Source organism: Poecilia mexicana, unplaced genomic scaffold, assembly GCF_051168715.1.
Source record: "Poecilia mexicana isolate PSO_F unplaced genomic scaffold, ASM5116871v1 scaffold_19, whole genome shotgun sequence".
In the NCBI taxonomy this organism is placed as follows: Eukaryota; Metazoa; Chordata; class Actinopteri; order Cyprinodontiformes; family Poeciliidae; genus Poecilia; species Poecilia mexicana.
In genome coordinates, this window is record NW_028263388.1 from 9,560,046 (window position 1) to 9,587,254 (window position 27,209).

At 37.8% G+C, this 27,209-nt stretch overlaps 1 protein-coding gene across 2 annotated transcripts in view; it reads right to left on the bottom strand.

Annotated features, from left to right (window-relative positions):
* ca10a (carbonic anhydrase 10 (inactive)a) overlaps window positions 1-27,209 on the bottom strand; it is a 264,823-nt gene that overhangs the window by 234,905 nt on the left and 2,709 nt on the right. The window contains exon 1 of one of the 2 annotated variants that reach the window (XM_088016505.1): window positions 23,555-24,880. The exons of the other annotated variant lie outside the window; for it this stretch is intronic. Coding sequence (XP_087872631.1) covers window positions 23,555-23,618 — 64 coding nt within the window. The 5' untranslated portion in view covers window positions 23,619-24,880. Of the gene's footprint in view, window positions 1-23,554; window positions 24,881-27,209 lie in introns of those variants that run through there. 2 annotated transcript variants of the gene reach the window in all.

A 27,209-nucleotide genomic window follows, 5' to 3' on the forward strand; every position in this document is an offset into this window, starting at 1 on the left:
GACAAGTTTAATATCAGTTCCTCAAACTCACTTTCGGCGCAGCGCTGCAGATGCCAGCAGTGAAAGCACACTTGGGATATTTTAACCACCATATAGTATTCACTACATTACACTATGGATGTAGAAACTTTTTGAACATGTTTTATCCGCTGAACAAACAAGCAGTCCGCTCTTAACAGCCAGTCGCTACATAGCTAATGCTAATTTGTTTGCTTACCTTGATATCGGCATTGAATCCGTTAGTCTTAGGCATCTGCTTTTTTTGTTTACTTCCTCTCTTTAGTAAGTTGGCACAACTTTTTCAATGCCATCATGTTTGCATAACTTTTACCTTTAATTTGACCTTTTATTCTCTTTTTTCCTCTCTTCTTCAGTGCCATATGCCGTACCATTTCAATGACTTTCGATTTTTCTTGTCATGTTTTTCCCATTTTCTGTCTCCCGTTTGTCTTTCAATCTCCTCTTATCTATACCTTCATTCAACCTTGGAGCTTTTTCTACACCTCTAATGCTTATTTTGTTGTATTTGACTTTAGTCATTTGTCCCGCAATGCTCATCCTGAGTGAAACCAATTTCAGACATTTTATCTCTGCGTTTCATAGCCTTTGAAGAAGCAGCCAAAAATTCAGCTACAAAGAGCATATACCAGTCAGGAGGGGTGTTTATTGTCCACTCAGCTCTTCTGCTCAAACAGTTTCAGCCTTTATGGTGAAAGAACAGAATGCTCCTCTTTAGTTCCATGACAAATTTGGTTGGCCACAGCTTCTGACTGGTAGGAATCCTGTGTAGCACAGCACTGACCCATTTCTTCCCCCATATTTGGGAATCTGCCATCTTCCCATGTGTCTCCCCCGCCAACCTCCCATGAAGCCGAAGGAGAGAGTCATTGTAAATAAACAGTTCATTTTCATGTAATATCTAAACTTCGCCATTAATATTCACCAAGGGACACAAGCAATCTAGAAACCCAGCCACGCAGAAAGAGAGGATGGAGGGGAGTGACAGGGGAGCAGCCAACTTACAGGACGAGCTCAGAGAGACGACTGGAAAGGAGAGGATAAAGAGGAAAGACAGATTGGAGAGGACACGCACAAAACTGAGAGCAGCGATGTGTGTCCATAACTGAAAGCTGACCTTGCCAACAGCTGTGCTTATTGACTTATGAGACAATTATCTCTCACTGAGCTCCTTTCGGTACCCCCCTTTTTAATTGCCAGAGCTGTGTACGTTCGCGTGTGCACGTGTGTGTTTGTGCGCACCTCCGGTGAGCACTGCATCAAAAACCTAATCCAATTAGTTACCCATCAGAGAGATGGCTTGTTGTAGGAATATCACCGATTTCAACTCAAAACGCCAGAAAAAAGCTGCTTCTGCTGGCCTTAAAGTTACACATGTAAAGACTAAAAAAAAAAAAAGATTGTTTTCTTTTCAGCTTATTTCCAGTGAGAAAGAGGAATGGTTTGGTGTTTTATAAAACATTTGTTTTGTTCTTGTTAGTGGATTATTGATTTGTTTAGTCATGGCTAACAGTCAAATTAATCTAGACAATTCCTTGTCACTTTCAAGACACATTTTTAAAAATTATTTTAAGCTATAATAGTACGTCATGGTAATGGAAACTCACTTGAGACCTTTCTGTAGTAATATTCCTAATAACGTCTTCACATTTGATCACTTAAATGGGTTTCATTGGGATTGTATATATGACCAATATCGGTTTAAAATGATATTGGTTTATAATTAACATAAATACCAATTATATAGCGTATATAAAACTGATATTTATACCAATTACATGTTTATAGCTGGTTTAAATACCAATTATGTATTGTAATTGTTACATATGACCAATTATTTACTTCCAATAATTTCGAAGGTGAAGGAAAAGGATCAATTTTTTCGAAAATGAAAATTTGTAACATGTACAGATTGTACAAACATGCATTTATCCCAGCTACGTCAACAGTTTGCGAAACAAGCTTTCAGTGCAATTACAACTCCTACACTTTTTTAAATATTTTGATGTTGAATTTTTTGCCAGTTCTTGATTGGGAAAAAAGTTCAAGTTCAGTCAGATTGGACACAGATAGGAACGGGAATCAAGAACTAGATTTTGAATAATATCCATTCTGGAATAAAAATAATATTTCCTGTCATCAGGTGTGCAATAAAAAAGAACAATGATCCATCTCGTAAAGGTGATATTCACTTACTTTTTTTAGTTGGATTGTATTAAGGATACCTCTGCCCCATAACTTTTAGGATTTTACTGTAATATTTTCAGTGTTTGAGAGATAAATGCTTAATTTCAGGGCCACTTCAATGATTTTACTGTAAACATTTTTTTATATAACACCTTTTGTTCTAAAAGGTAGCAGATGAGAACTTTACAAATTCAGATCAAAAATCAGGGCAAATAACCTGATGACTTTACTTCTAAACAGAAATATTGCAGTTTCACTAAAATTACCCATGAGAGAGAGAACACCTTATAAATACATTCACAGATGCAGCCAGTTTAGACAGTCAAAGAAAGACAATGAGCTACCATTATGTTACAGCTGTGACTGGAGCAGAAATATCCTCTAGGACCATTCAGGAAACCACACAAAGCTCATCTGTGATAGTGTCAATAGTCTTTGAGCTGTAAAACCACAAGATAATGAGGAAAAGGGGGATAGGAGAGAAAGGAATGGCAACCCAGTTCAGGAGATCTCTTACTAAATTACTAAAGGCCACTTTCACACTCTAATCACCTCTTAAGTCTCATAAGCTAATTAAATAAATAGGCTGAAAACCAGCAGGAGGAAACACACAGAAGCACCCTACTACACTACTGCACATGGAGCTTTATCCTTTGCTGTGTAGTCACATGCATTCAGTGATCTAGCTTAAAAGCGCACATGCACCAAAATGGGAATAATAAGCTCTCCAATATTTAAAATAAATAAGTTAATATCCGCAAATGGAAAATGAAGCGTAATATACAAAAAGCCGAATTGATATAAAGTTTGTATTTAAGAGGAAAAGCACAAATTTTGCCAAAATAGATGTGAACACAGAGGAAGTGGTGTGTAATCATTTGTGATATTCAATCTACAATGAAAAATTAGAAGGAAAAAAAGGAGGAGGATGATGGGGGGGAAAGAGAACGTGACTGGGGATTTCATTTGTTTTGGAGTCTTGAAGCAAACCTCATTTTTCATACATTTGGTTTTAGGCTAAGATCAAAAAACAGAAAATGAAAAAAAAAGAAAAACAGGCCAAAGGGTAGAATTTAAATGTACTATTTGATTGATAGGGCTAACATGACCCTGAAGTTATTGTCTTAGAAGCATCACCTCGGCTTTCTAGTGATCCATTACAGTAATGATCCATCAAGTTGTGAAAAGTTGGACATCGATCCAACCGAACACTCACTGAAACGCATCACAACCCCCGTCAGGATCCTGCACTGCCATGGTTCAATCCCACGGTGAAAACAGCAGAGACATGCACAATGATTGTGTGAAATAAACTTATTCCAACATTTTCAGAAGCGGTGACTAATTGTGCCTAATCAGACCATAACTGAGATCAGAGTCTGCATACTGAATAACAGCAGTCTTCCAGCAGTTTCTTTTGAGAGTAACTTTTGGGGATGCTGCTGTCCGTGGTACCGAACTGTGAATTTACAAATAATATTCAAAAATGCTGCTGTAGGAATGTCACACCGTACCATATGTGCAAAGAATATTATCCGATAATAGCATACATTAGTATTCACTATTTTGCAGAATTTTAACAATGTGACCAGTACAGAGGTGTATAATGGCAGATGTTTAGTCTGCCATTATACAATAATAGCTTACTCTAGCGACATTTGAATATCTCATTATTTGGTTGTATAATTGTACATATATGTCAATATAGGCAATTAGTTTAGTTTATTTCTAGCATAATGTACTGCATAAAATATTCTATGTTTGGAAATGTTTGGGGAAACATCTTAATGGTGGAACTGTTTGATAACACTGTCCAAAATTAGTCCATCATCAAATCAGTGTGTAGTTGGAGTAAAAGCACGGTGTCTCGACATTATTAACACTTTCACATAAACCTGATCAGCTAATTTTCTTTTTTTTTTTTTTAAACCAAATCTGGTTCAATGCTTGTCAACTACAAATTTTGGCTTTGAGCCTAAAGTTTAAAGAATAAAACAAGGCTTTTCTCCATATCTAAAGAAAAAACAACAACCAACCAGCTGCTTTATCATTTTTGGATTCTCACTGAAAATGAAAAGACTGGATAGCACACAGGTTGAGTCTTTTGTGATTGTGTTAAATTTGCTTACTTTTATTTTCTGGGATGTCTTCCAGGTTAAAGCGGTGCTTAAACTCACCGTCCCCCTGGATCTAAGTCAGGGCTACATTTTCCAGTTTACCTTTTTCCTCAACAACACTTTAGAAATACTACAAAACTTTAAAAACATTGGTTATTCTCAAGGACATGTCAGATAAAACTTAAAAAACTGGTTTAGTTTGACATTAAGCATGTCACTCTGACAGTCTTAAAGTGGTGATTTCCAAACAATTTTCCAGAAGAAAATAAAAATGGTTTTTATGTAACAACAACAAAAAAACTGGTTTAAAGTTTCCTTAAACTTAAGGTTTGACAGCTAAAAACTGATTTACTGAACACAACTATTTAAATGTGTCTTCTTGTTTCCAAAATGGTTTGCTGCTGAGATTTATTGGTTAAATATATTAAAGTTAGCCTGATAAAAACCAGCCCCTTGTTCTAGGCTTTGCTTCATACAAAGTGTCTGGACTCTCTGCTGTTGAGAAATTACTACTGTACTCATGTACCATGCTAAATCAAACTAATCAACTCTGATTTTTGATAATGGTACAGCACCAGTAAAGTTGACCTTAGCATGATAAAGGAGTGAGCATCACTCCTGAAAGGGGTAAACTTAAAAAAAAAAAAACACACACAAAAAGAAAACTCCTTAGGGCTCACATTACACAAACTACAACAGTTATAAAAAAAGAGAAAAAAAAATTTTACCCTTAGTTTTTTCTTCAAACAAAAACACGAAAAAAAATTCTTTATACACAGGAAAGTAGAATATAGGAAAGCAGCCCTTAATAATTGATTGAGTCTTAAAAAGGAAATTTTGTGCGCGTTAGCCTCTGATCTTCCTGAGCTTAGAGCCATAAAACCCTTTGTAGTCGTGCCAGTGACAAGACAGATTCAAGTGGCAGCATCTCTGCACGCACACCCCGGCTCCAGAGCAGAGGCGCCGGAGCTGTTCTATATATCACGGAGACACAAAGCGGAGCTTTCATTAACATTAACAGTCGATCTGGGTGGTGGTGAATGAATTTAGCTAACTTTGTGTTATGCCACTCTTAAAATCAAGTTTTCTAAAACACAGCACTTTAAAACATGATGTGTCGGAAAATATATTTTCATAAGTCATTGCAACCGTTATCACAATCCCCAAAGGTACATTGGACATGTGGACTTTTAAGATCGTAGTCCGCATTGGCTTAGGCCTTAATCGGAGAATTCGCCAGTTTCATTAGCAGATGAACAGTTTAGGTTTAAATGCTCCTTTACTAATTGGCCTATTATAATGTTTTATGACTGTTTTTTGTATTTTATAGCTCAGCTCATAACCTGGTTATGGTCTACCTGCAGGAAAGGCAAATGCTTGCAACTTCTCTCCCCTTCAAGATTTTGCTCGAGCACCTAGTGCAAACTTGGCACCTTTGTAAAGGTTTTAAAAATAGAATTTTGATGAACAACATTTCTTGCATTAGACTCGTTTATGAAAGCAGAAATTTCTGTGCGTCTGGTCAGCATTCTGACTAACCAGTGGCACAGTAGGGCATTAAAAACTGCTTTATCCATGCAGGTGTCCAACGAGGCATGTACTGCTACGATTCAAACTACTTTTGGCCTCTCCATCAAACACTTCAAACATAGCTAAACTATCCCCATTACAATCTAATATGTTTGGAAAGATTGTCAAAAGAGAACCAGTAGTGATCATGCAATAAAAACACAGCAAATTGAAATCAGCACTACTTATGGAAGATTAAGAAAAATGTTGATATTTTTGAAAACTTCTAAGATTAAAGAATAATTTCGTTGGTTTATGTGCTGTTGACTCAGTCTGGGTTAATACAAATATGTCTAAGCAGTATTGAGCCAACCATCCTTTTTAATCCTGATAGAAATTTTTCAAAGATCATTACTTCATTGGGATGTTTAATTAACTTTACTGGGTTTTCCTTTGGGAACAAAATAAAGATACTAGAATTGTGATATCAAAATGCACTGATATTTCTCAAAGTGCCATTTATGAATATTTATGGAACAGTGAGATACAAATCAATATATCTTTCTGCATTTAAAAGACATTTGAAAATTATGATGAAATGACACAACATTAAATAAGTTATTGGGGTTGATGTTTCATCACACACCTGCAAATTAGACCATTTCCTTTTGTCTTTCACATTATTTTCAACTTGCAGATTTATCCTAACCTTTCTGGCCAATTAGAGGCAAACACATTGAGTAAATAGTGAATAACGTACAAAAACATCAGATAAACCTTCAAGGCTACTTTCATTAACTTTGCAGTGCTTATCTTTAATTTGTTTTTGTTTTTTTTCAGAGTTCATTATTGACATCAAGCGTTTACACTGTCAAAACTTCGCAATTGCGATTCCCTGTATAGATTATTTCAGAGGATGTTCTGACAATGCAATCAACTGACAGAAACACTAGTCTAGCAAGCTGGGTTAGGAACATCTCCCCGTGTTACAGTATCAGTCTCCCTCTTCCTGCAGAAGATACTCCATCTCCGTCACACAGAATTCCATTCCTGCTGCAGGACATCCATCTGCACAGGATTATCAGATTAGCAGCTGGAGATTTGGGTTCCCTAACAGGGCTAGGATGTGCACGAGTTTGTGTGTGATGGAATTGGGGGCGATTAGCTTGTGGCTCTGTATGAAACAGAGGGTAGCTTAAATAAAAAAAAAAAAGAAAACACAAACAAATACCTCTTCCTCCACCTGTAGGGCATCTCTCTGCCACATCACCGCTGACACCACACCCGCTTGCCTTTCCTCTTTTGCATCCTGCTATCTCAGCCACTCATTGCTGACTTGGTTAATCTCGTCCTTGCAAGTTCCATCAATCCCTCGCAAGCAAACATTCACACTCACATATGTATACACTCACCCCCTCCCGTCTCCCGGTGGTAAATTACAGCTGGCATGGAGGTCGTCTCACTCCAGCTGGCTGATAGACTGCAGAATCCCGAGCAGAAAACGTGCAGAGCTGTGGCTGCTTAGGGACAGCCTGCTGGGTGGTCACTGTGTACGCATTGCCATATGCCCGCTTGTGTTGGTATATCTATCATTTTCAACACAGCGTTAAATTTTTTTTTCCCAGGTATACCGTTTGATGTATGCACTCCCTGGGTATGCAAGTACTAGACTTATGTCCAACTCCTTAATCAATCTATGCCTAGATGGCAAAGATTCAACATCGTGTCAAAGATTCTGGTCCATATTGATGTGATGGCATCACAACTGCAACCACATATGTTGGTAGCCAACATCCAGGGGACATTCTCGTGTTCCACCACAAAAAAGGGCTCAACTCTGAGGACTGGTGACTGTGACGAACTTTTGAGAACACTGAACATATCACCATCTTCAAAAAAGAAAAAACTCAGTATGAGCTTAGCAACATGGTATATTATAATGCATCAAAAGATGGGTACACTATGCTACAATTCTGTGGTGTATACAAGATGCACAACTAGGGTTTTAGGGCTCAGTGTATGTCACAAATACCTCCCACACAGTACACCAGCTGCAGCAGCCTGGACCTTTGACACAAGGCAGCAAGGATCCATGTTTTAATGTTTACAGCAAATTCTGACAACCATCTGAATAGTAAAGCTAAAATCAAGAGCCTTAGACCAAACATTTTTCTGATCTCTTGTAGTTCAGTTTCATAGAGCCTGTGGAAATTGTAGAGTGACCTAGAACCAATACAATGATAGGATTGTGAGAGACAGAGTATTACAATAGTTAAGGTAGAGTTTAAAACTCACTAACAAACAAGTGCCTAATCTTTTAGTAAGGGAGCGAGGTCATCATCAATGTAAAAAAAAATTACAAGACATCTCAAGGGATTAATGTTTATTAAACTCTTAGATTATCTGGAAAGTATCAAGTTGTTGTCCCTTTTCCTTGGCACTAGCTTCACATTGCTGTAGATGGCTAACAGGAAGGGCTCCCGGTGCAGTCTTCTGCAGCTGTAGCCCATTTACTTTAAGTCTCTCCATGTTGTGTGAACAGAAACTGGCTACCATTTTTTCCTGAACCGATAAGAAATTCCCAACATAACTGTAGCTCACTGGGTAATTTTTCTAGTAATTTTCTTTAAGACCAAGAAATACTTAATAAATTCCTGTCTCTATGCCTGAAACTCACCAATTCTATTAGTAAGGAATTAGATGTCACTAATACAGACGCTGGTAAATGTACTTTGGACCCCAATAGGTGATTACTAGTTGGTTCTGCCCATTTCCACTGCATAATGGTCATGTTAATGTTTTTTCTTTTAAATCTGGACGGTTCATCAGGTCAAGCTTACAACCTAATATATTAGAGATAAATGTAGCTGATCAGCCATATTCCAGATTTTGTTTAAAACCAGTCAAGTGACCATCTGTAATCTGTATGCTCCCAAATCAATCAGTACTTCAGGAAATGCAGACATGATTTAGAAAATGTCTTCTTTAACATAACGCATTAAGCCATATGACTAGATAACATTTATGGAAACAAATGGTACAGCACTACAACAATGAAACATTTCTATTTCAGTGTGCATCAATCCTCTTCTCAATCTACTTCCATACATTTCTCTCCAAACTTTACAATAACCCATGCTGGGCTATCGCTTATAGCTCAGACATGAACATTTTTCTGCAGCCACACAAAGCCAACTCGCTCCACTGAAGAGCTAATTTGAAAATAAAACATTAAAGTACATAAAACATCAGCTTTAGGGCAGTTAAAACTACCAATTTCTAAGATGGTTGTGTAGTGCAAATCTTAGCCAAATTCATTTTAAAAACTGAATTTGCATTTTGGTCAAATGTTTCCAGTGACTGACAACATTGCAAAAACTGAAAATTCAAGAAGTTTAAAAAAAAAAAAAAAAAAAAAAAAAAAACACGAACACACACAAATAAGCCACAAAAATTGAAAAATTTAACCCTGAGAAAAATGTAACAGATTAAAAATTCTTCAGCACATAAGGAGCGTAATAACTGTGGGTGAAATCAACGTTGATGAAAGCCTGGGAGACAAATGCTGCCAAAACAGTCAAATGAAAAACACAAATTGGCCAAAATTACAGAGATGATCATTCAAGAGTTCTTGATAATTGTAAGTTTGTCACTGTGAGCAACATCTTTTTTTATTTTTCTGCCTCATTTTAGAGGCTGGATCCTTCTTTCTGCAGTTTCCTCTTAAACTGAACTGTCATTATGACAAAAAAAAAAAAGGCCGTTAGGAATCAATATCAGGGTCCTATACCATTTTCATGTCGAACTTTGAGAGTTATCCCAACTCAGCTTTTCAGAACCCTGTGTCCTCATTCTAAAAAATATATGTAGAAAAAGTCAGAAATTTATGGTAGATATTTCTGATTAGCTCTGACTTTATAAGATATGCAAAGTTTGTAGGTAGGAGACGAGGGAAGGGATGAAGAAGACGGAGAATGGAGATCAGACACAAAAAAGAAATGGAATGCAAGAACAGAATATGCATCAAAACCAACAACACTAAAATGCTCCTCCTTGGTTAAAAGTGACTGGAATTTAAATATATTGGCCTAACACTAAATAGAGAATATTTCATTAGCATAGGGCACTAAAATGTGAGTTGTGAGTAATATTCTTACCCACTATAATAAAAAAACACATTTTTTTATTATAGCATTAACATTAGAACTAACATTAAAAAGAGGAACACCAATAGAAGATTAGATCATCAAGAAAGACTAGAAGAACAAGACAGAAGAGAGGAGAGCAAAGAGGAATAAAAAAAGATATGCTAGGATGAAAAGAATGACAAACTTCATTCCAGGACTTTGTGTGCTAAAAAGTATATTTTATAGTGTATGCTTTTTTAATTCTGTTTTTCTTAATGATTTTTTATGTGCACGTAAAAGATTAATAAATTGTTTAATTTATTGGAGTTTTTTTTTTTCATGCATATCCTACATTTAATATATAAATTAAAAGTAATGGGAAGGTTTACTGAAAAGCACAGGGAAATTTAAATTCTGTTTGTCTAAAATCAATGGGTAATTGGCTAAACAACTTCCATTTCAATACTGATCAAAATAATTGTAATTTCCCCCTAATTAATTAAGCAGCCAGTGCTGAACTGGCTGGGCTGAAGAAGTGTCCTGCAGGGCACCGTGATGGTAAAAGTAGCCTACAACATACAATAGCTACAATTGTTGTGTGTGCTAGCTATCATGAAGCTCAGCACTACATACTGACCAAATAAACCTTTAGCAAGTGATAAAAAGTATACAAAATGGTTAAAATACATTTAATTGACATAAACACTATGTTTTTCTTTTTTTAAACATGCCACAGTCTTACCACTCTCATTTACATAATTAGCAGCAGGCAGCTGTTTATATGTAAAACAACACTTAAATCCACTAAAAGGCTCTCTACAGATGAAGCCTGCTCCAAGCTGTGAAACATAGTGAAGCCATTTAGCAGCTAATGAGGTGGATCTAATTGAAGTATCGGTGGAGACCAAATCAGTGCTCAAAGGGGGAAGAGGGCGGAACTGCACTTGGAATCCACAGGTGATGGATATACATTTATTCATATGTGACTGTTTTTACTCCACAGTATGGAAGCCGTGGTTGACTCATTTTAAGTCTTGGCAATAGCTTTTAAAAGAAAATTCTAAATACTGCACAAAAAGAAAAAAAAACAGAAGCATATTTTCAATGAGCAATAAATAACGTCTGCTCTCCCCAGTCGGATTTAACAGCTTATAGAGGGTAGTACGCTTTTCTAAGCAAATTCCAGACTGAATTGAGCTGCAGTGCATTAGCTGTTGGTGTTTAAAGTTAACTGGCTGGTAATCAAAAGGAGCAGAAGGGCAGCAGACGCACGGCGACACTGACCAGACAGAAGCAACGAAGGGAATGGGCAGAGATTCAAGCAGAAACACACTGCGGACACCATATGCCACTGGGGTTTGAAACATGAGCTGCGTTTACTCATAGCGTCAGGAGTGATTGCGAGCGTCCTTGGTAACATGCTTGTTTGGTGGCATATGGTCCGGCTGGTGGAAACACGTGTTATTGTCACCAATACACCAAAGGCCCCTACCCTCTGATTTCATCGCGCCATTTAAAATTTCTAAGCTTCCCTGAGGTCATGTTGTTCTCCAAGGGTAGGCTGTGATTATCTTTAACAGCTAAAATGACAAAAATAAATAAAAAACTGCTGCTTGTAACTTAGCTTTTATTTTGTTCACAAGAATTGTCTCGGGTCCATAGGAATGGGTTGCAAGATAAAGTAGAAAGAACTGCAACTCCAAAAAGGTTACTATTTGAATCAGCCCCATCTTCACCACAACCAACTGGAGCAGAGCATATTGCAGGGATTCTGCACCGATCAAGCCAGTCTGTCCATTCATCTTCTGCTTCATACAGCATTCTACTTGGGACAAAAACTGATTCCCCTAATCAGTGCAAGTAATTGTGGAATTGCCTCTTGGATCAGCCGGTTGAACGTTGTTTTGAGTGAGGAATGTGGAAGTTTATTCCATCTGGAGGGATTGGGTTTTGAACCACAAACTGCTACATTTTCTAGGGACCTAGGGATCACAAATAAGTTTCACATTTACTGAATGGAAATATTTTCATTCACAAAGAGGCATTGACTTCCAGACAGTGCCGTCATACCAACAAGAGTGCAATGGACAGCTCCTCTCACATAAAAACCACAGAAAATTACAATTTAATTTCTGTCTGTTCAGCCACTGTGAGAGAACCTTATGTATCCGAGACCGTTCCATACGGCTGGCACGGCTCGGATGAGGCATTACTGTGATATTCTCGACTGTCAGCCCGCTCCAGCTGCACAGACAATGTACGGCCCCTTCTAGTTTCCCTCTGGAGCGAGCGTGGAGCTCCAGGATGATCGCTCTGGGCAATCTGAAGAATAATAGAACACTCGTCGTCATGTGCCAGCAGATCAATATGATCTCTGAGCACACCCTCCTTCCATCAGAGCCAAAGATGCTATTGTTCCACTTTTGCACAGGTATTCATGCATGATTGTCTAGACCTCGTTCACCTGAAGAATCCTCAAACCTCAACCTGTTTGGAGTTGACTTGTTGCTCTAGCCCCATTTTCTTTTTCAGTGCAGCCTTTAAATTTTAAATGCATTTTCTGCACACAGACCGATGTCCATTTGCATCTACATGTGACAAAGAGAGGAAATTTACAGTTTACATCCGATGGTGCTTTTCCCATCTAATCAGTTATTTTGTATGGGAGTTACATTATTGTATGATGATAGATGCAGCTCCAGTTTATTGTTTAAGTTTAAAGAATCAAATGTTAAAATAATGAAAACATTGGATTCAGTGCTCCTTGGGTTAAATGTCACTGAATGAGTCAGATTTGAATGTATTAATGTGAGATTTTGGTGCCTTGTTTATTGTTTTTAAGAATAGCACCTCCTAAAACAAGACAAAAAAGTGTTCAACTTAGTCAAGATTATAATAGGGTAGAAGAAAATGCATAGCTTTTGAGAGTTTATACCAATTATGTTTTGCCATCTTCATCTCTTAATCATATGCACTGTTCAAACCTTTCATTAAACGTCCCATTTCTTTATTTCTCTCTGAATACTTAATATTTTATTACCATTTTATTTTACTACCTTGACATTGCGTGTGAAAGTCCCTTCCTGGAACTTTCTAAAAATGATAGCAGGATGTGTTTTAATAATAGATAAAGTGAGGTCACGATAGTGAGACCATGACTATGAAGAGGCACATTGCTACAGAGTTCATACCTCGTCTCAAGTCTTGGGGAAAAAATAATGAACCAAAACCACCAGACTTTTAGATCTGAATCTACTTAAAGATAAATGCGTATATTTGACTTTTCTGGTTTCAAGACGGTTTAGAGACTTTTTCATAAAGTTGAAAAATCAAGCTCTTGCAGTAAACATGTTAAAAAGGGTATCATGCATTTTCTTCAAGAAACTACAATCTTTTCCAGTGGATACAATCTTAAACATGCATTCAACCATACATGGTTCAATAAAGTGCACACCCACTAACCAGAAATGAGTTATCAAAACGGAAACAATACACCTTTTACCAATCACATTAAGATCGACTACGTGGTTCCAGCTCGTTTTGGCCTCGGGGAAATGAAACTAAAATTGACAGCTAATCTTTACCCAGGGGTCTTGAGGTTAATTAAGCTGTGGCTGTTGCTGTGTGTCAAACCCCCACACACTCACATACACCTTCAGCCAACAATCATACCACCAATTAACCTTTCTTGTTGGCCCACAGGCTTTGGAGCACAGAGACACAGGTAGAACAAGTAGACCCCTGATAGAAAGGCGTCAGATGAGGTTTGAACCGGAAGCCCACCTGCTGTGAGGCAACACAGTGGAGCAAGGTAAAAAAACAAAACAAAAACCTTAAATTGTTTTTCTTTCTCCACTTTTCTCTGCTGCCAGTGTGCTGTAATACTAAAATGTAAAACTTAATAAAACCATAGCAACAGTTAAAGTAAATACTCTGCGAGTTTAGGGAGAGTAAGATAGTGAGTCTTCACAACCACACCACATAACCCCACAATGTAAAAAGTCTGAGCTCTCTTTTTAATTGCATCATGCATATTTGCCCTATACGCCATTGTAACATTATAGATTTCTGTGCAGGGTTTCTCAGATGCCTTCCACATGAAAGCCAGTTTAAAATACTCAGAGCTTTTCCAGTCAGATAGAAGGAAACTAATTCTGTAGGATAGAAGATACTGTGATAGTTTATGAATGCCTTCTACATCACATCTTATTTGAGTTCTGGCCTTTTGCCATCAAAGAAATAAGCTGTGTAAAAGCACACACAAGTAGTCTCTATAGATCTCACAGGCCGAAGCCTACTAAAAAAAAAAAAAAAAAATCAATATCTTTTTTTTGTTTCTTAAGAATATCTGAAACAGCCAGAGTGTGCTGTAGGGGCAAGCCTATTCTCTTATTCATGCTTAGTCATAATAGCAGAAGAACAGCCTAAAGAAGGTCTGATTATAATAGGGTATAATCAATACTTGAAGTCATTGTATACCTGGGTCCTCAAATGACAAGCCAGAAAAGAAAATAAGCAGGAAGGTTAAATCGCTATAACAATAAAAAGGCAATGCATAATGGCTTTGTCGAATGAATGCGATTGATTGGATAAAACCAGAAGCATCATTTGGCTTGCTTCTTCTCCTTCAACATCACAGTGGGCAGGAGCAGCCAACTGCAACAAGAGGCAAACAATAGGGGTCTTTGAACATCCAATACTTTGATCTGATCCATGAGAGACCCATGGAATACCTACAGGAATAATATCAAATGAATGAGGAACCCATACAGTGAGGGAATTAATGAGAAATGAATAATCTATTTTCAACCATTTCCATCCAGAGCTGCAAAGGCGTTCCAGGATTCTGAGCCATGGGGATGTGGCGAGAATAATCAAAGGATCTGCTGGAAAAGCTAGCAAAACTGTCCAAAATAGGAGGGTGAAAAATGTAGCAAATGAGAACGCCAGAGGTGTTCAACCTCTGATTAAGAAGCCACGGTTCTGTAAAACAAAAAGGTTTTAGCCACAACCACACGGATGTTTGTTTGAGCTGAAACATAACCTGAAAAAGGTGATGTTGCCGTTTCAAGATGCACAATAAGGAGGCAGTTAGAAACCGCCTGTTTAGTTTAGTCCCCAGAAGAGTGAGATTACTATGTCAACAGCACAGCATGAAAAGTTAACCCAAGGGATCTTAAAAACCAAAAGTGAATGCTACATTTGAGAGGAAAGTAGTATAAACTCCTCACTGCTATATACAAATGTGGTCTGCCTACAATATTGCAAAATGTGAGCCACAAAGGTACTGAGAACTTGCTCCAGATTTATACAAGAGAAAAGTTATCAGGGAATATTCCAGAAAATGTTGGAATCAGCAGCCATGAAGCTGCACAAGAGAGAAACCCTGATGTTCCAAAAATGATGATCCAAGTTGAAGGTTCTGGAATGACCATCTCAGTCTCTTTGGGGAAAACTCAAATGTGCAGTGGATTCACTTTGGACTGGAGACTTTTTGGCACAAGTGAAGCCACATGTCTGCATGGCAAAGGGCAATACATGGTCATGATTATTTCAACTTCAGGACTGAGCCAATTGGGTTAACTTATGTTGCCATTATGATTTAAAAGGAACAAACACAATTGTTTGATAATAAATGGCTTCACCCAACCAAATAAAAGAAAATTATTCCATTATTCATATTTTCTTAGGTAAAATAAAATGGAATAAAACAGAAACAATAGATGTGAAATTTTTTTAATGACATTTAAAAAAAATCATATTTAAATTGCATTATAAAAAAAAAAAGATAGCATGCAAACTTGGCTTATTAACATCTGTCAAGTGTTAGTACTTCAGCCCAATTCCTATTTCTCAGTCCACTTGACCTCAAAATGTTGTCATCTGCACCCACCCACTGAGCTCCACAGGGAGTTCCTGTGGATATCTGTATTCAGGTGAGATTTTTGTGACCAAAAATGAATGTGCTTACAGGGACGATATTACTCTGAATCAGTGTGGTGACTAACTCGGAGCAGATAAAGTGATGGGTAAAAGAAAAGCTCCTAGGAGGCTGTAGTAAAATCTGAGTGGAACACAGTTGTTCAGCTCAGCTAAAAAGAGCATGAATAACGGCACATGCTTGTCTGCAAGATCCAAGTGGATGGTTGAGAGGTATATCAAGGCCTTAAAAATCATCAAATGGTGCTTTCACACCACAATAGTTAGGTGTACTCAACTCCATGGTGATAGGCATGAGGAAACATGCCTCAATTGTATTTGGTCTAGTTCATTTTCACACTGCACCTTTAAGAGTCGACCAAGCGCCTGGACAACTATGCAGTTACAGCAGCTGCTCATTTGGGTACCGTTACCAAAAGCTGCCCAGCATGAACTGCCTTGGCATGTTACCATATGTTTCTGATATAAATAACAGAAATAGAGATAGATTAATGATATGGTGTCGTTATTAAACAGACCTTGCACCAGCATTGAAGAGTCTTGGCCTGTCAATTAGTTTGGATTTTCCATGGTAAGCCAATAGCACAAGAGTTACCCTACAAGCAAGGACTTAGATTTATGAGGTTTCTCTGGTCTGTATGAAAATATCTGTATACCAAATTAAGTCTAAAGTGTACCATTCCTTCTGTGGTTTTTTCTCTATTCGTCCTACCATCTGATCGTGGTTTAGAGTGAATGTGCATCTCAAATGTTTCAACAATACTGAAATTTATCTTACGGGATTAGACAGTTGTTGATGTCAAAGCCCACAAGAATCCATACTCAAAGTAAATAAGGGTGGATCTAAAGGTAAAATGTTGTTTACTAATAGAAAAAAATTAACCACTTGTTAGAAACAGAAAAAGAAACGGGGTGAACTGATTGAGTCCTGCTTCATCCCCTGGGACACATTTAACAGTCACACAGGTCTTTCTACAATCCCCAAAATGACACTTGGAAAGCTAATTCTCATGAAGACCAGCTTGCAAATAATGGGGTATTGACTTCAAATTTGATTACATGTGATCCAATGTTTCCCTAATGCGGACAAGAAAACTGGTTCCAAAGGAAGGCAATTAAGCCAACTGATTGATTTATTCATTCAAGTGTCATTCTCTCTCAAACATGCCCAATCTCAACTTTTCTTCATATTACATTATTGAACAGAATGTATTGAGTATTCTAAGCACTTTTGGGGATTTATTATAAAAAAACCCTTTAATTTAAATATTTCTACAAATTATAAACCTAAAGTTAAGCAACCAAAGTTTAGAAGACTGAACACTAATCATAAATCTACTTATCAAAGTGCAGCACAGTCTACTTATCAAACATTATGCACATGTACATTAGAGGCTCTAGAGAGCTGTATGAAGTATCTTGAACATCAAAGCCTTTCAGTCCATTATTCCTGGATTATAATTAGCAATCAATAACAGGAAGATTCCATATTCAAGATAATTATGCTCTTATGCCCGATTTCTTGTAAGAGCGAGAAACTGCAGGGAAAGAAATGTCAGAAGATGGTCCAAATAATACCTAACCCTACGATTTACAGAAGCCTAAGAGGTTCAATCCTGAGTCACCCATAAAGTGCACTAAACAAAACCAAGTGATCATAATCCTCGCTTAAGTTCTTTGGGAGAAGGGAAAATATAACTGGTTGGGTCTTGTGATTTTTATCGTATTATACAAGACTAAGTGTTGAGTATACAGGACAAGTCACAAATTGTCTTAAGTTACACCAATTTAACCTTAATTAAGTTTGCATAAAACAGAAAAAGGGATTACAATATAACTTCAGTTTGTGCTTTTGTGTCATGCTTATATTTCAGGTGACTGCTGTGTAAGGGAGCAACACAATCAAGCTGAAGAAGGTGAATAATGAACACTTTAAGGGCTGAGCATCACTTCATTCCACTAGATTCTCAATTTCCTTCTGTGCTCTATCTGGAATTCCTCCCATTGAGGTGAATTAAATAAAGTGCTCCTTGTGTGTTACACTGAGAAGTTTGAAGGTTTTCAGTTGAGATTCACTTATTCAATTCAATATTTTATTAATGCAATAGGGAAATTAAATGTAATTCATTAATTTAGATTCTTCAAAGAGTTATTGAAGATCCACACAAAAATCCCCAACTAAATTTTCAGAATATGAAAAGTCAATTACAACTGAGAGGCAGGAAAAAGGAAAATGACTGATGTCCATTACTGACCTATTGATATCACCTTAATTTTTTTTTTCACTATAAATGGAATTCAGAAAAAATTAGAGAAAAAAAAAAAGGAAAATCTTTCAAGAGGCCATTAACTGGTGGAGGTCACCGACACGGTCAGTCAGTGACCACCAGGTAAATGATCTAAATTTGCTGGAAAAATGAAGAAAACAGAGACCCTGCATTCTCACCTACTGATCTCTGACCTCTCAAGAGTAAATGCTTTCAACTTCAAAACAAAATGACAGTGGGAGAGTATTTGATAGAGCTGCATGCAATGGAAAACTCTGGACTTTCATTGAAACCATCTTCTGAATTTAGCCAACAAACCTCTTTATCCACCTGTACTCTTCAAGTATAAACTGAAAGGACATATTTGGTCAGAAAAGTTCATATCAGAAAAAAAAAAAGTTTGTCAACGGAATATGAAACCTTTTTAAGTCACGAACATTTGAGAACCATGATAATTTATAACATTTATATTATTATATTTACTTGTGTATTCAGAAACAACACATTAGTTTGTTTGTACTACACAGTCCAAGTCCGTTGGTGATGTCAAAACTTCATGCTGGTATCCCCAGAAACATTGTGGACCTACACTGGAAGCACCAAAGAGATTTGAATTGCACCAAAGTTTAGGGCTCATTCATAAAGTGTCTTCAGGTGACATTTGTTTAATCTGTGAAAAAATATTAGACATGTGGTGAAGTCTGATGGCTCACAGCATTTAGTTAGCTTCTCTTATTCAAACGTTATGGTGGCAGCAGATCTGGCTGTGCATGAGGCTTGAGAACAGAAGGCATGCTTCACTACTTGGCGAATGATGCTTTTTATTTCAACTTCATTTCAAATGCACTGCAGTTCTTAGGTTTCTATGAACACAGGATTTAGATTGGTTTTAGGCATTTACATCCACTTCAGTTCTAGAAGGCATGGATTGGGAGCTGGTAGTGTGACATGAGCACGAGTAGCCGGCTCTTCAGTCTCAGAACCATTCCACCTCGGAGAAGATGGCGCGACTGGATGATGCGACTTCATTTCAAACCTCACACAGTCAGTGCTTCGCTGTGTGACTAATCTTGACAGGATTGTTGTGAATTTCTTTCGGTTTCGTTCGTTACTTTGCATGCTGATCAGATGTGTGTCTGTATTGTGCCTCTCCTGTGAAAACCTCAGCAAGAAGTCACAGGCTTCAGTGTGTAATGTAATCATGTAATCATTACCTCTCTAATTGTTGCCACGGTAATCTGTAGCCATAATTTGTTTTTACTAATACACCAGCTCTTTTGTCACAGCTAAGTGGACATTTTAATTATTTGTTTCCATTGTTACGTTTAAGCATTTCAACTCTATTACAATTATACGAATGATAATGTTTTTTTTTTTATCTCATCTCAAAATTACACATGGAGCTCCATCTTTTCAGAGCCCACCAAGCAAGTCTCCTCCTTGTGAAAGCAGCACCAAGCTCTGGCTCTCGATTGCATCAGATATTTAAGTCTTAGCGCTGATAAGAGTCATGTTCAAATCCCATGCTCAACTGTGCTACATAACAGACATCTTAAGAAATCTGGTTTAACCGGATTTCAAACCATGTACAGCTCAGAAAATACAGCTCCATCCACTGAAGGAGACACCGTTATGAAAAAGAAAGTCCTCCAATTAGTTACAGTCCCAAATAATTATGAAGAGTTTCACCAACCAATTTGAGTCAAATAAGTACGGATGATGCACGGCTGTAAAAGGCTAGCAAACATGCCAGGTCACAAATCAAAGTTTAGATATCCTGGACAAACAAACAGAGCAGTTTTTAGTGTTCACATTCTATCGTGCATACAAGCATTTAGATCTGAACTTTTGCACTTGTTGAATAAGTGACTTTAGATACATTCACATCTTCAAATGAACCTTTTATCCTAAAGATAATGCCGTGAGACCTTCAAGATATGAGTTTTGAAGACCTTGCTGTGCTGTCACAATCAAAAGATGTTTGTTTAAATGGCTGTCAGGATGTCAGTATGTGTCAGACATTTAAAAAAGTCTGACTTTTGAGTTAGAAATTCACAAAGTTTTGAAACCAGTGAATGATAAATTCACAGTCACAACTTTAAAAAGTGAGTGACATGTAAATCTGATAGCAAACCAGCTCCAAGCAGGAGATCTATAAATCATTTACACTGACTATATAGAATGCCAGACAAAAACATTTTTTTGAAATAGCTTGGTAAAGTGATGCGAGGACAAGTACACAAAGCTTTCCTCTGGTCAGACTGATAACACATCAGACCAGAAGCTGCCAGCACAAAGCTGATGACTCAGGCGACAGAACCAACAAGTTTAGTTCAACTGAACTTAAATTAAACCTGATCAGATAGACGAGATTCCGTTGCAGAATTGCTTCTGTGCACCCACTTTGCATTTTTCCATAATTTCCACTAAATTTTCTGCACAGAAATTTGCTTTACCTTACTGAAATGTCTAATGACCATTTGTAAATCTGCAAGTTCCAGTCTGTGTAACCTTTTGACTGAATCAACAGGTGGTGTGCAGAGATTACCCATTCTGCATAGGCAGTGATCCAAATGAGGTAACATGAGATAGATTCTGACCACACAAGGGACTCCTCACACCTGAATGGTGCCGGTTCTGGTGTGAAAAGCTGATGGACCCAAATGTCTACCTGCTTTGAATTACACTTTCCTTTTTCACCTCCTCTATCGCCAACATGCAACCCCATATTTACCGGGTATAATTGAAAAATAGGCTGTGAGCCCTTTGTTCAAATTCAAAATCAGAATCAGTTACATTAGACATTCAATCATATTAAATATAGGATTTTTTTTTATCCCCACAGCAATAAAAAAATATATTTAAAGGGGAATATTATGTAAAATTTAATTTTATATCATGTTTTAGTATAATTCAAAATCATACCTGCAGTGTTGCTTTGATTTCATGCGAGTCTGAAGGATTTCTTAATCTCCCATAGCAGCCATTTTAAATGCTTGCCCTCAAAACAATGCCTCAACTCCACCAGCCTAGTGGTTACACCAATCATCAATCTGGTAAAACTCCTCACCCTCAAACACAAACTACTTCTCATTCAAATGCTCCCAAGAAAAGCTGTATACTGCACTATAACGTACTGAAGGCGGAGCGTCTGAAAGAGCAAGAAGCTTCTTAAAGAGACAGAGGTCAATTTCAAAGCCTCAAATTGCGAAATCAATTTGCTTTTATTTATGTTTGATATATGCAGCATTTTTACAACTGAAGGTAACAGTTACTTGATTGTGATATAAAATGTCTGTGCCTGAAAAATACATAATATTGTCCATTTATGAAATGTAGTTCGTTTTGTTTTGTTTTTTTTTTTTTGTTTCTGGGTTAAAGAAAATAACCCAGTAATTCTCTTTTACTTAAAGAGAACCTAACAGAATTTTTGCATGTAGTCAAACTCAAGAACATATGGTATATATACACACACCATCACTCCCTCCTTTAAAGGGGAAGCATTGTGCATTTTTCAGACAGTGATATTTTATAGCATAATATATTAACTTACTTTCAGTTTTTATGAAAATGCTACATATTCAATAACTGAAAAGAAATTCGACTTTGCAATTTAATGTCTTTAAACTGAGCGTCTGTCTCTTTAAGAAGCTCCTACTCTTTCCCACACTCCGCCATCACCTCCATTAAGCAGTTTACAGCCATTCAGGAGTATGTATGATAAGCTCAACAGATGTGTAATTCCACCATGTGTGTGCCAATTGCTGCTGCCGCTAATCTGGATGAGTAGAATAGGGAAGATTTTATGCAGGAGTGCCTGTGAGCCAGAAGCTCAGCTGGAGACCGCAGCTCCGAAGAAGGGGTGTGTGGAAAACGTGGCGGTTGGTGAGAGCAAGCGTTTAGGCACCCCCAAATGGCTGCTAAAGGGGGAGTATAGGATTTCTCAAACATGCAGAAAAGAATTAAAGCAATGAGGGGAGATGAAAAAGTGATTTTAGCGTCCTTTCATCTGTTTCAGATCTACTGCAGGGACATGGTTCTCATTGTTAAACTCTACACATGCTCCCTATGAACTTGTTGAACTGCTGCCGTCAGACGGAGTACAGCAACATCAAAGGCAACACCACTAACCTGCTTCACAACCTTCTGCCTTAAACTGTTTAACTGTGGAAGTACTGTTAAGATTACGTATTTTACAGCGTGTCACCCATTTTAATTGTTTTATGATTGTCCCTGTTATAGATCAGACATACCATTTGATTGAAACCATGTAGCATTGGAAAAGCTTTCCATTAAATACTGAAAACACATGGTGAGAATTAATTTGTAAGGGTTCCTCCCCTGAAGCTGTATCAGACTTAAACTCCACTATTTATATTTATAACCCAAGAGATCTAACTTAATGTCTTGGCATGAATTTTAGTCCAACTTTATAATTGATAGAAAAAGAAAAAAAAAGAGAGGAAATAGGAAGGCTAAATGGAAGATGGCAAAAGCACTTCTCAAACAAAAAAGGCATTTTGATGAAGTGAAGATAATCAAAGAAACATGGGTGGAGGCAAATCGTGTTTTGTGATCTTCATAACGAAAAAAAAAAAGTCTGTATGAATATTTAAAAATCCCCCTTCACCTGACAAGTGCAGTACGCAGACACAGGAATTTACGCACGAGTTGCCATAAATTCCCAGATTTGCGTCATTTAGAAAGACTGAATACACCACCTGCCGTATATTTCCAGCGTTCCAGTTTCCAACACAAGTCAAAGCTAGAAGTCATCTATGCGACCAGCAATGAACAAACCCAGTAAAAACTACAGAATAATGAAAGAACCGAAAGGCGCGTCAACATGTCCACAGAAAACCGTTAACGCAGGGCGCAATCTACAGCGCGACAACACCGCAGATCGCGCTGCTGCGCACGAAAGCTCCAGTCTCAGAAGTTTCTGGAGCGCCGAGGTTTCATTAATACCAGAGGGGGTAGATGAATAGTAAAAATAATAATAATAATTTTAAAAAAAGCGCCTAAAGCCTGAACGTGTTCTTTGAAGCTGTTAACAGTTTTGAAGCCCCGTTGTGTCCTCCATGCGTCAAGGGCTGCGCATCCAGTCCTGGAAACTGGAGAAAATGTAATATCTGTTTTTAACAAAACAATCACACAGAGAGTGAATGATGCAGTAAGCCAAATAAAACACGATCTAAAAGGTGTCAATACGCATTTTTAGTGGATTCATTTCTATTCATCCACACACACCTCAACACCCAACCCCACCCCGTCACACATCAGTCCCCAAAGTCCCGTACTCTTGCGTTAATCTCAGTCAAACATATTTTATATCTGCCCATATTGATTGCACCTGCCCAGAAAGGCGCAAGCGACGCCCATGACTCACCTGATATGCACACAATAACATTCGCGTGAAGAATGATCAATAGCTCCCAAATTATATCCATCATCTGTCCTCATTCCACGCGCATCACGCACACGATTGGGGGTTTTAAAATAAAAATGGGGCAAAACGAATGGGAAGCGGGGCTTTGGGTTATCAGATGCTGAAGTTGTGTCCTGTCAGGCTGGATCCCGCTGAACACCTTCCGCCAGGTATCATCCACACCAGACGCATAGCAGGTGATCAGATCCTCAGGACGGGGGAGATGGCTTTCACAGATCACGAAGAAAACAATCAAGAACTCCAGAGAGAAAGATCCAAGAGCAGATTCCTCCGAGCAGTTAGTTCATAGTAATATTCCAGTGCATCCATCCATCCGTCCGCTCATCCATCCGGCGCCGTCCTCTTTACGTATCAGCGGACATCCCGTCCTCACAGACGCGTCAAAAAAATCTTTGGGAGGGTTTTCTTTTTTGTTTGTTTTCTTCCACAGGAAGATGTGGGAAAGTAAAAAATAACACCGACAGATTTTTTTGTAACTACTGGGTAAGCTGTGGGGTCCGTCTAACACCTGGACACGAACCCACAACTCGGCAAAACTCGCATCCAGGTGCAAGCCTCCGATCCAGACTTCTCCGCGTCACCGGAACGTGCCAGCGTCAAGCTAGACAATGTGGCAACTAAACTTCCGGGGAGCACTTCAAATTAAGAGTTTTGAGGATTTTTTTTTTTCCTTTTACTTATATTTAGATCTGAAATGTGGCATTTTTCAGATAATTTTTGTCCGGTTTTTTTCTAGTAGGGAGGGCAGAAGTTCTTGCTACCGAAGAGCGGTCTTCAAAATATAATTTAACAAAAAAAAAAAAAACCTGATGCGTGCCCTCGTACAACCTTCAGTCAGTCCGTCATGTACTCCTCCCTAGCCTCCTTTCTGGTTAGTGGTTTGTCTGCGCTTTTATTTTTAATCCACCACCGCTCAGTTTCCGTTTATTCCTCCTCTAAAGTTAGTAAAAGTGATGCAGCTTCGTCTTTCCACCGCGCCCTGTATCCAAGCATCCCGAGTATAAGGCTCAGTGTGCAAGACACCATGCTGAGAGGAGACAAGGGAAACTGTAAATAAACTCCCCGGAGCCATCAGGAGACAACTGCGCCTGTGGGTCCTTCAGAAATCTAAACTGACGACTAAAACTAATTAAAGAGGAAAGTCGATTTTGGTTTAAAAAGTCCTCTGAGAAGTAAATTGTGTTTTTCATCGATTGGCGATAAGATGATGAACGCTTTCCTGCCAAGACTGAGTCTGGCTGATCCTACGCGGTTCATCGAGGCGCCCTCAGTCGGCAGGGACACAGGTGGACGGAACGCGCGCATTGCAGGGAGAAAGAAACGGAGAAGGGGGGGGGGGGGGAGTGGGATATGGTCTGACATGTTTGGGTTTTAAATATTGTCCGTGTCGCAGTAATTAAAGTACTGGTGGCTTCTCACAGATGCGGCTTATTTCAAAGCAGCGCAGAAAGAAGTCAGTGGATTAAAATGGGAACAGAAAAAAAGAGCAGAGAAAAAAATCGAAGTGGTGCACTGTTAAAAAAACGGTTGAACTTAAACAAAAAACTTATAGATTTTATTCATTATAAAAAGACAATGAAGAAAAAATTATAATTACATTTATTACCACATGTAAATCTTAAAATAGAAACATGACATATTCACCATTTTATTTTTGTATTAATTACCCTAAACAGGTTCTGTGCACACTCCACAGCTTAAAACAATAGAAAAAAATACAATATTTAAGATTTCTGACCAAAATCCAACTATAAAAGCTATATGGGGTATACCCCCCACCCCCATCTCCAGGAGTCAATTGGCAAAGTATGGCGACTTTATCCCATTGTCAGGCACCTTGTAGAGAACCTCTATCTGCTCTAATCACAGTGGGAAAAAATACGTTCTCATCTAGGACTGGAAGAGAAAATTATATTTCTGTTCTTGCAAGTGAAGTATGGGAGTTCTCACAGCTTGTTCTTGACGCATCTTAGCAGAACTATTTTCATGAGGTGTCAGATAAGAGTGTGATTGCTCATAAGTATGAGGTGGGTGTGATTACTAAACTGACATATGCTGCAGAGGAAGAGCCATATTAGGACTTTCCAGGAGCTCTGCACTTTACTTGTGAAGCATGACATGTTCTAGCCAGAAAAAAAAAAATCTATTCTTTCCAACTTGAGAAAAAAAAAAGTCTGTTTGAGGAATATATGCCATATACATTTCATAACATAACCTCTACAGTCAGGACAGCTGACAAACCATAATCTTTAAATACCTTCATCAACTAGCACACATGATAATGTTGTTGAAATTGTATTATTTTGTTCACTACCGTACCTATGCACCCACAGGTGTGCTTCCATCCAACAATATGCAAAAACAAACAGAAGCTTAAGAGTCATGACATTATCATTTGACATCACCCAAATTGTCTGAAGGCAAAATGATCTTAATGTAAATGTCTCATTTCAAAATAACACTGAAAAATAATCTGTTATTCTAAAAATAAAAATACATTTGGGGTCAAGAAAAAAGAATCTGAATTTATATTCCTTTCATATTGTGAGTTTGTAGAGAGATCCGTCTCATTTCTTGTCAGCAACAACCTTTGGGGTTGAAAAGATCTAAACTTTAAGTCTACCATACTTAACTATCTTTTAAACTCCATTTAATAAAATAAACTGGGGTATATAGGGTTAAAAATATCAAAAGTTTACTACACTACTTTTTTATTTTTGCCACACTAAAAGTAGCTTCTTGTGATGTTATTTTAGAAAACAATCTTTGAATTTCTGGTATTCAAAAAGTTTTTAGGATTTTACTTTGGTAAGAAAAGTTATTCACAAAGCACCTTAGGCTTTAAGAGAGCTCCTAATGTGACAAATTGTCAGGAGCAGTGAGAAGGACTTTTAGTGAACCTAAGAGCGTCTTAATCGAGGGAAGATGGTGAAGAGAGAGACAGAAAGCAAAGATTAACTGTAAAATGGATAGAGCTGTGCCAGCAGCAGGCACTGCTCCTCTGTCAATGTTTGGTTTTCGACTCCTTTTTGTACTGGCATTTTATGTAGGTCGTTTCACCAGAACAACAACTTTACAAGCAGGCAATCACTGTAAATTGCCTACAGCTGAGCAGCGACATTAAACAGATGAGTAAAATGACCAGGATGGTGAGAATCCATGACAAATCAAAAGTAATGGAGATATAAATAGAGTAGAATCAAACATGTTGATTCTGTTGCTTCATCATCATGACACGCCTTTTGTACCAGTTGTATTATTTAAATTCTACCAACCGATCATTGGAGGTTTTTTGTATCCCTCATGCATCAACCAATCACTGTCACCAGAAGACAGCATCACACCTACTAACAGGATCAACTACCCCTTCTCAATTTATGAATGAGCCCTGAATTTTATTTTTAATACGTTTGGCAATAAAACCAAAACAAACCAACCCCCCCCCCCCCCAAAAAAAAAAAAAAAAAACCAAAAAACATATTGTCTCTATATATTGAGAAATCAGCCAATTAAAGGGTAAAGAGTAAAGGGTAGATGTTAGGTTAAAAGTGTTAATCTCAGGTTGTAGCTAATATAAAAAGGTAGAACTTAATTG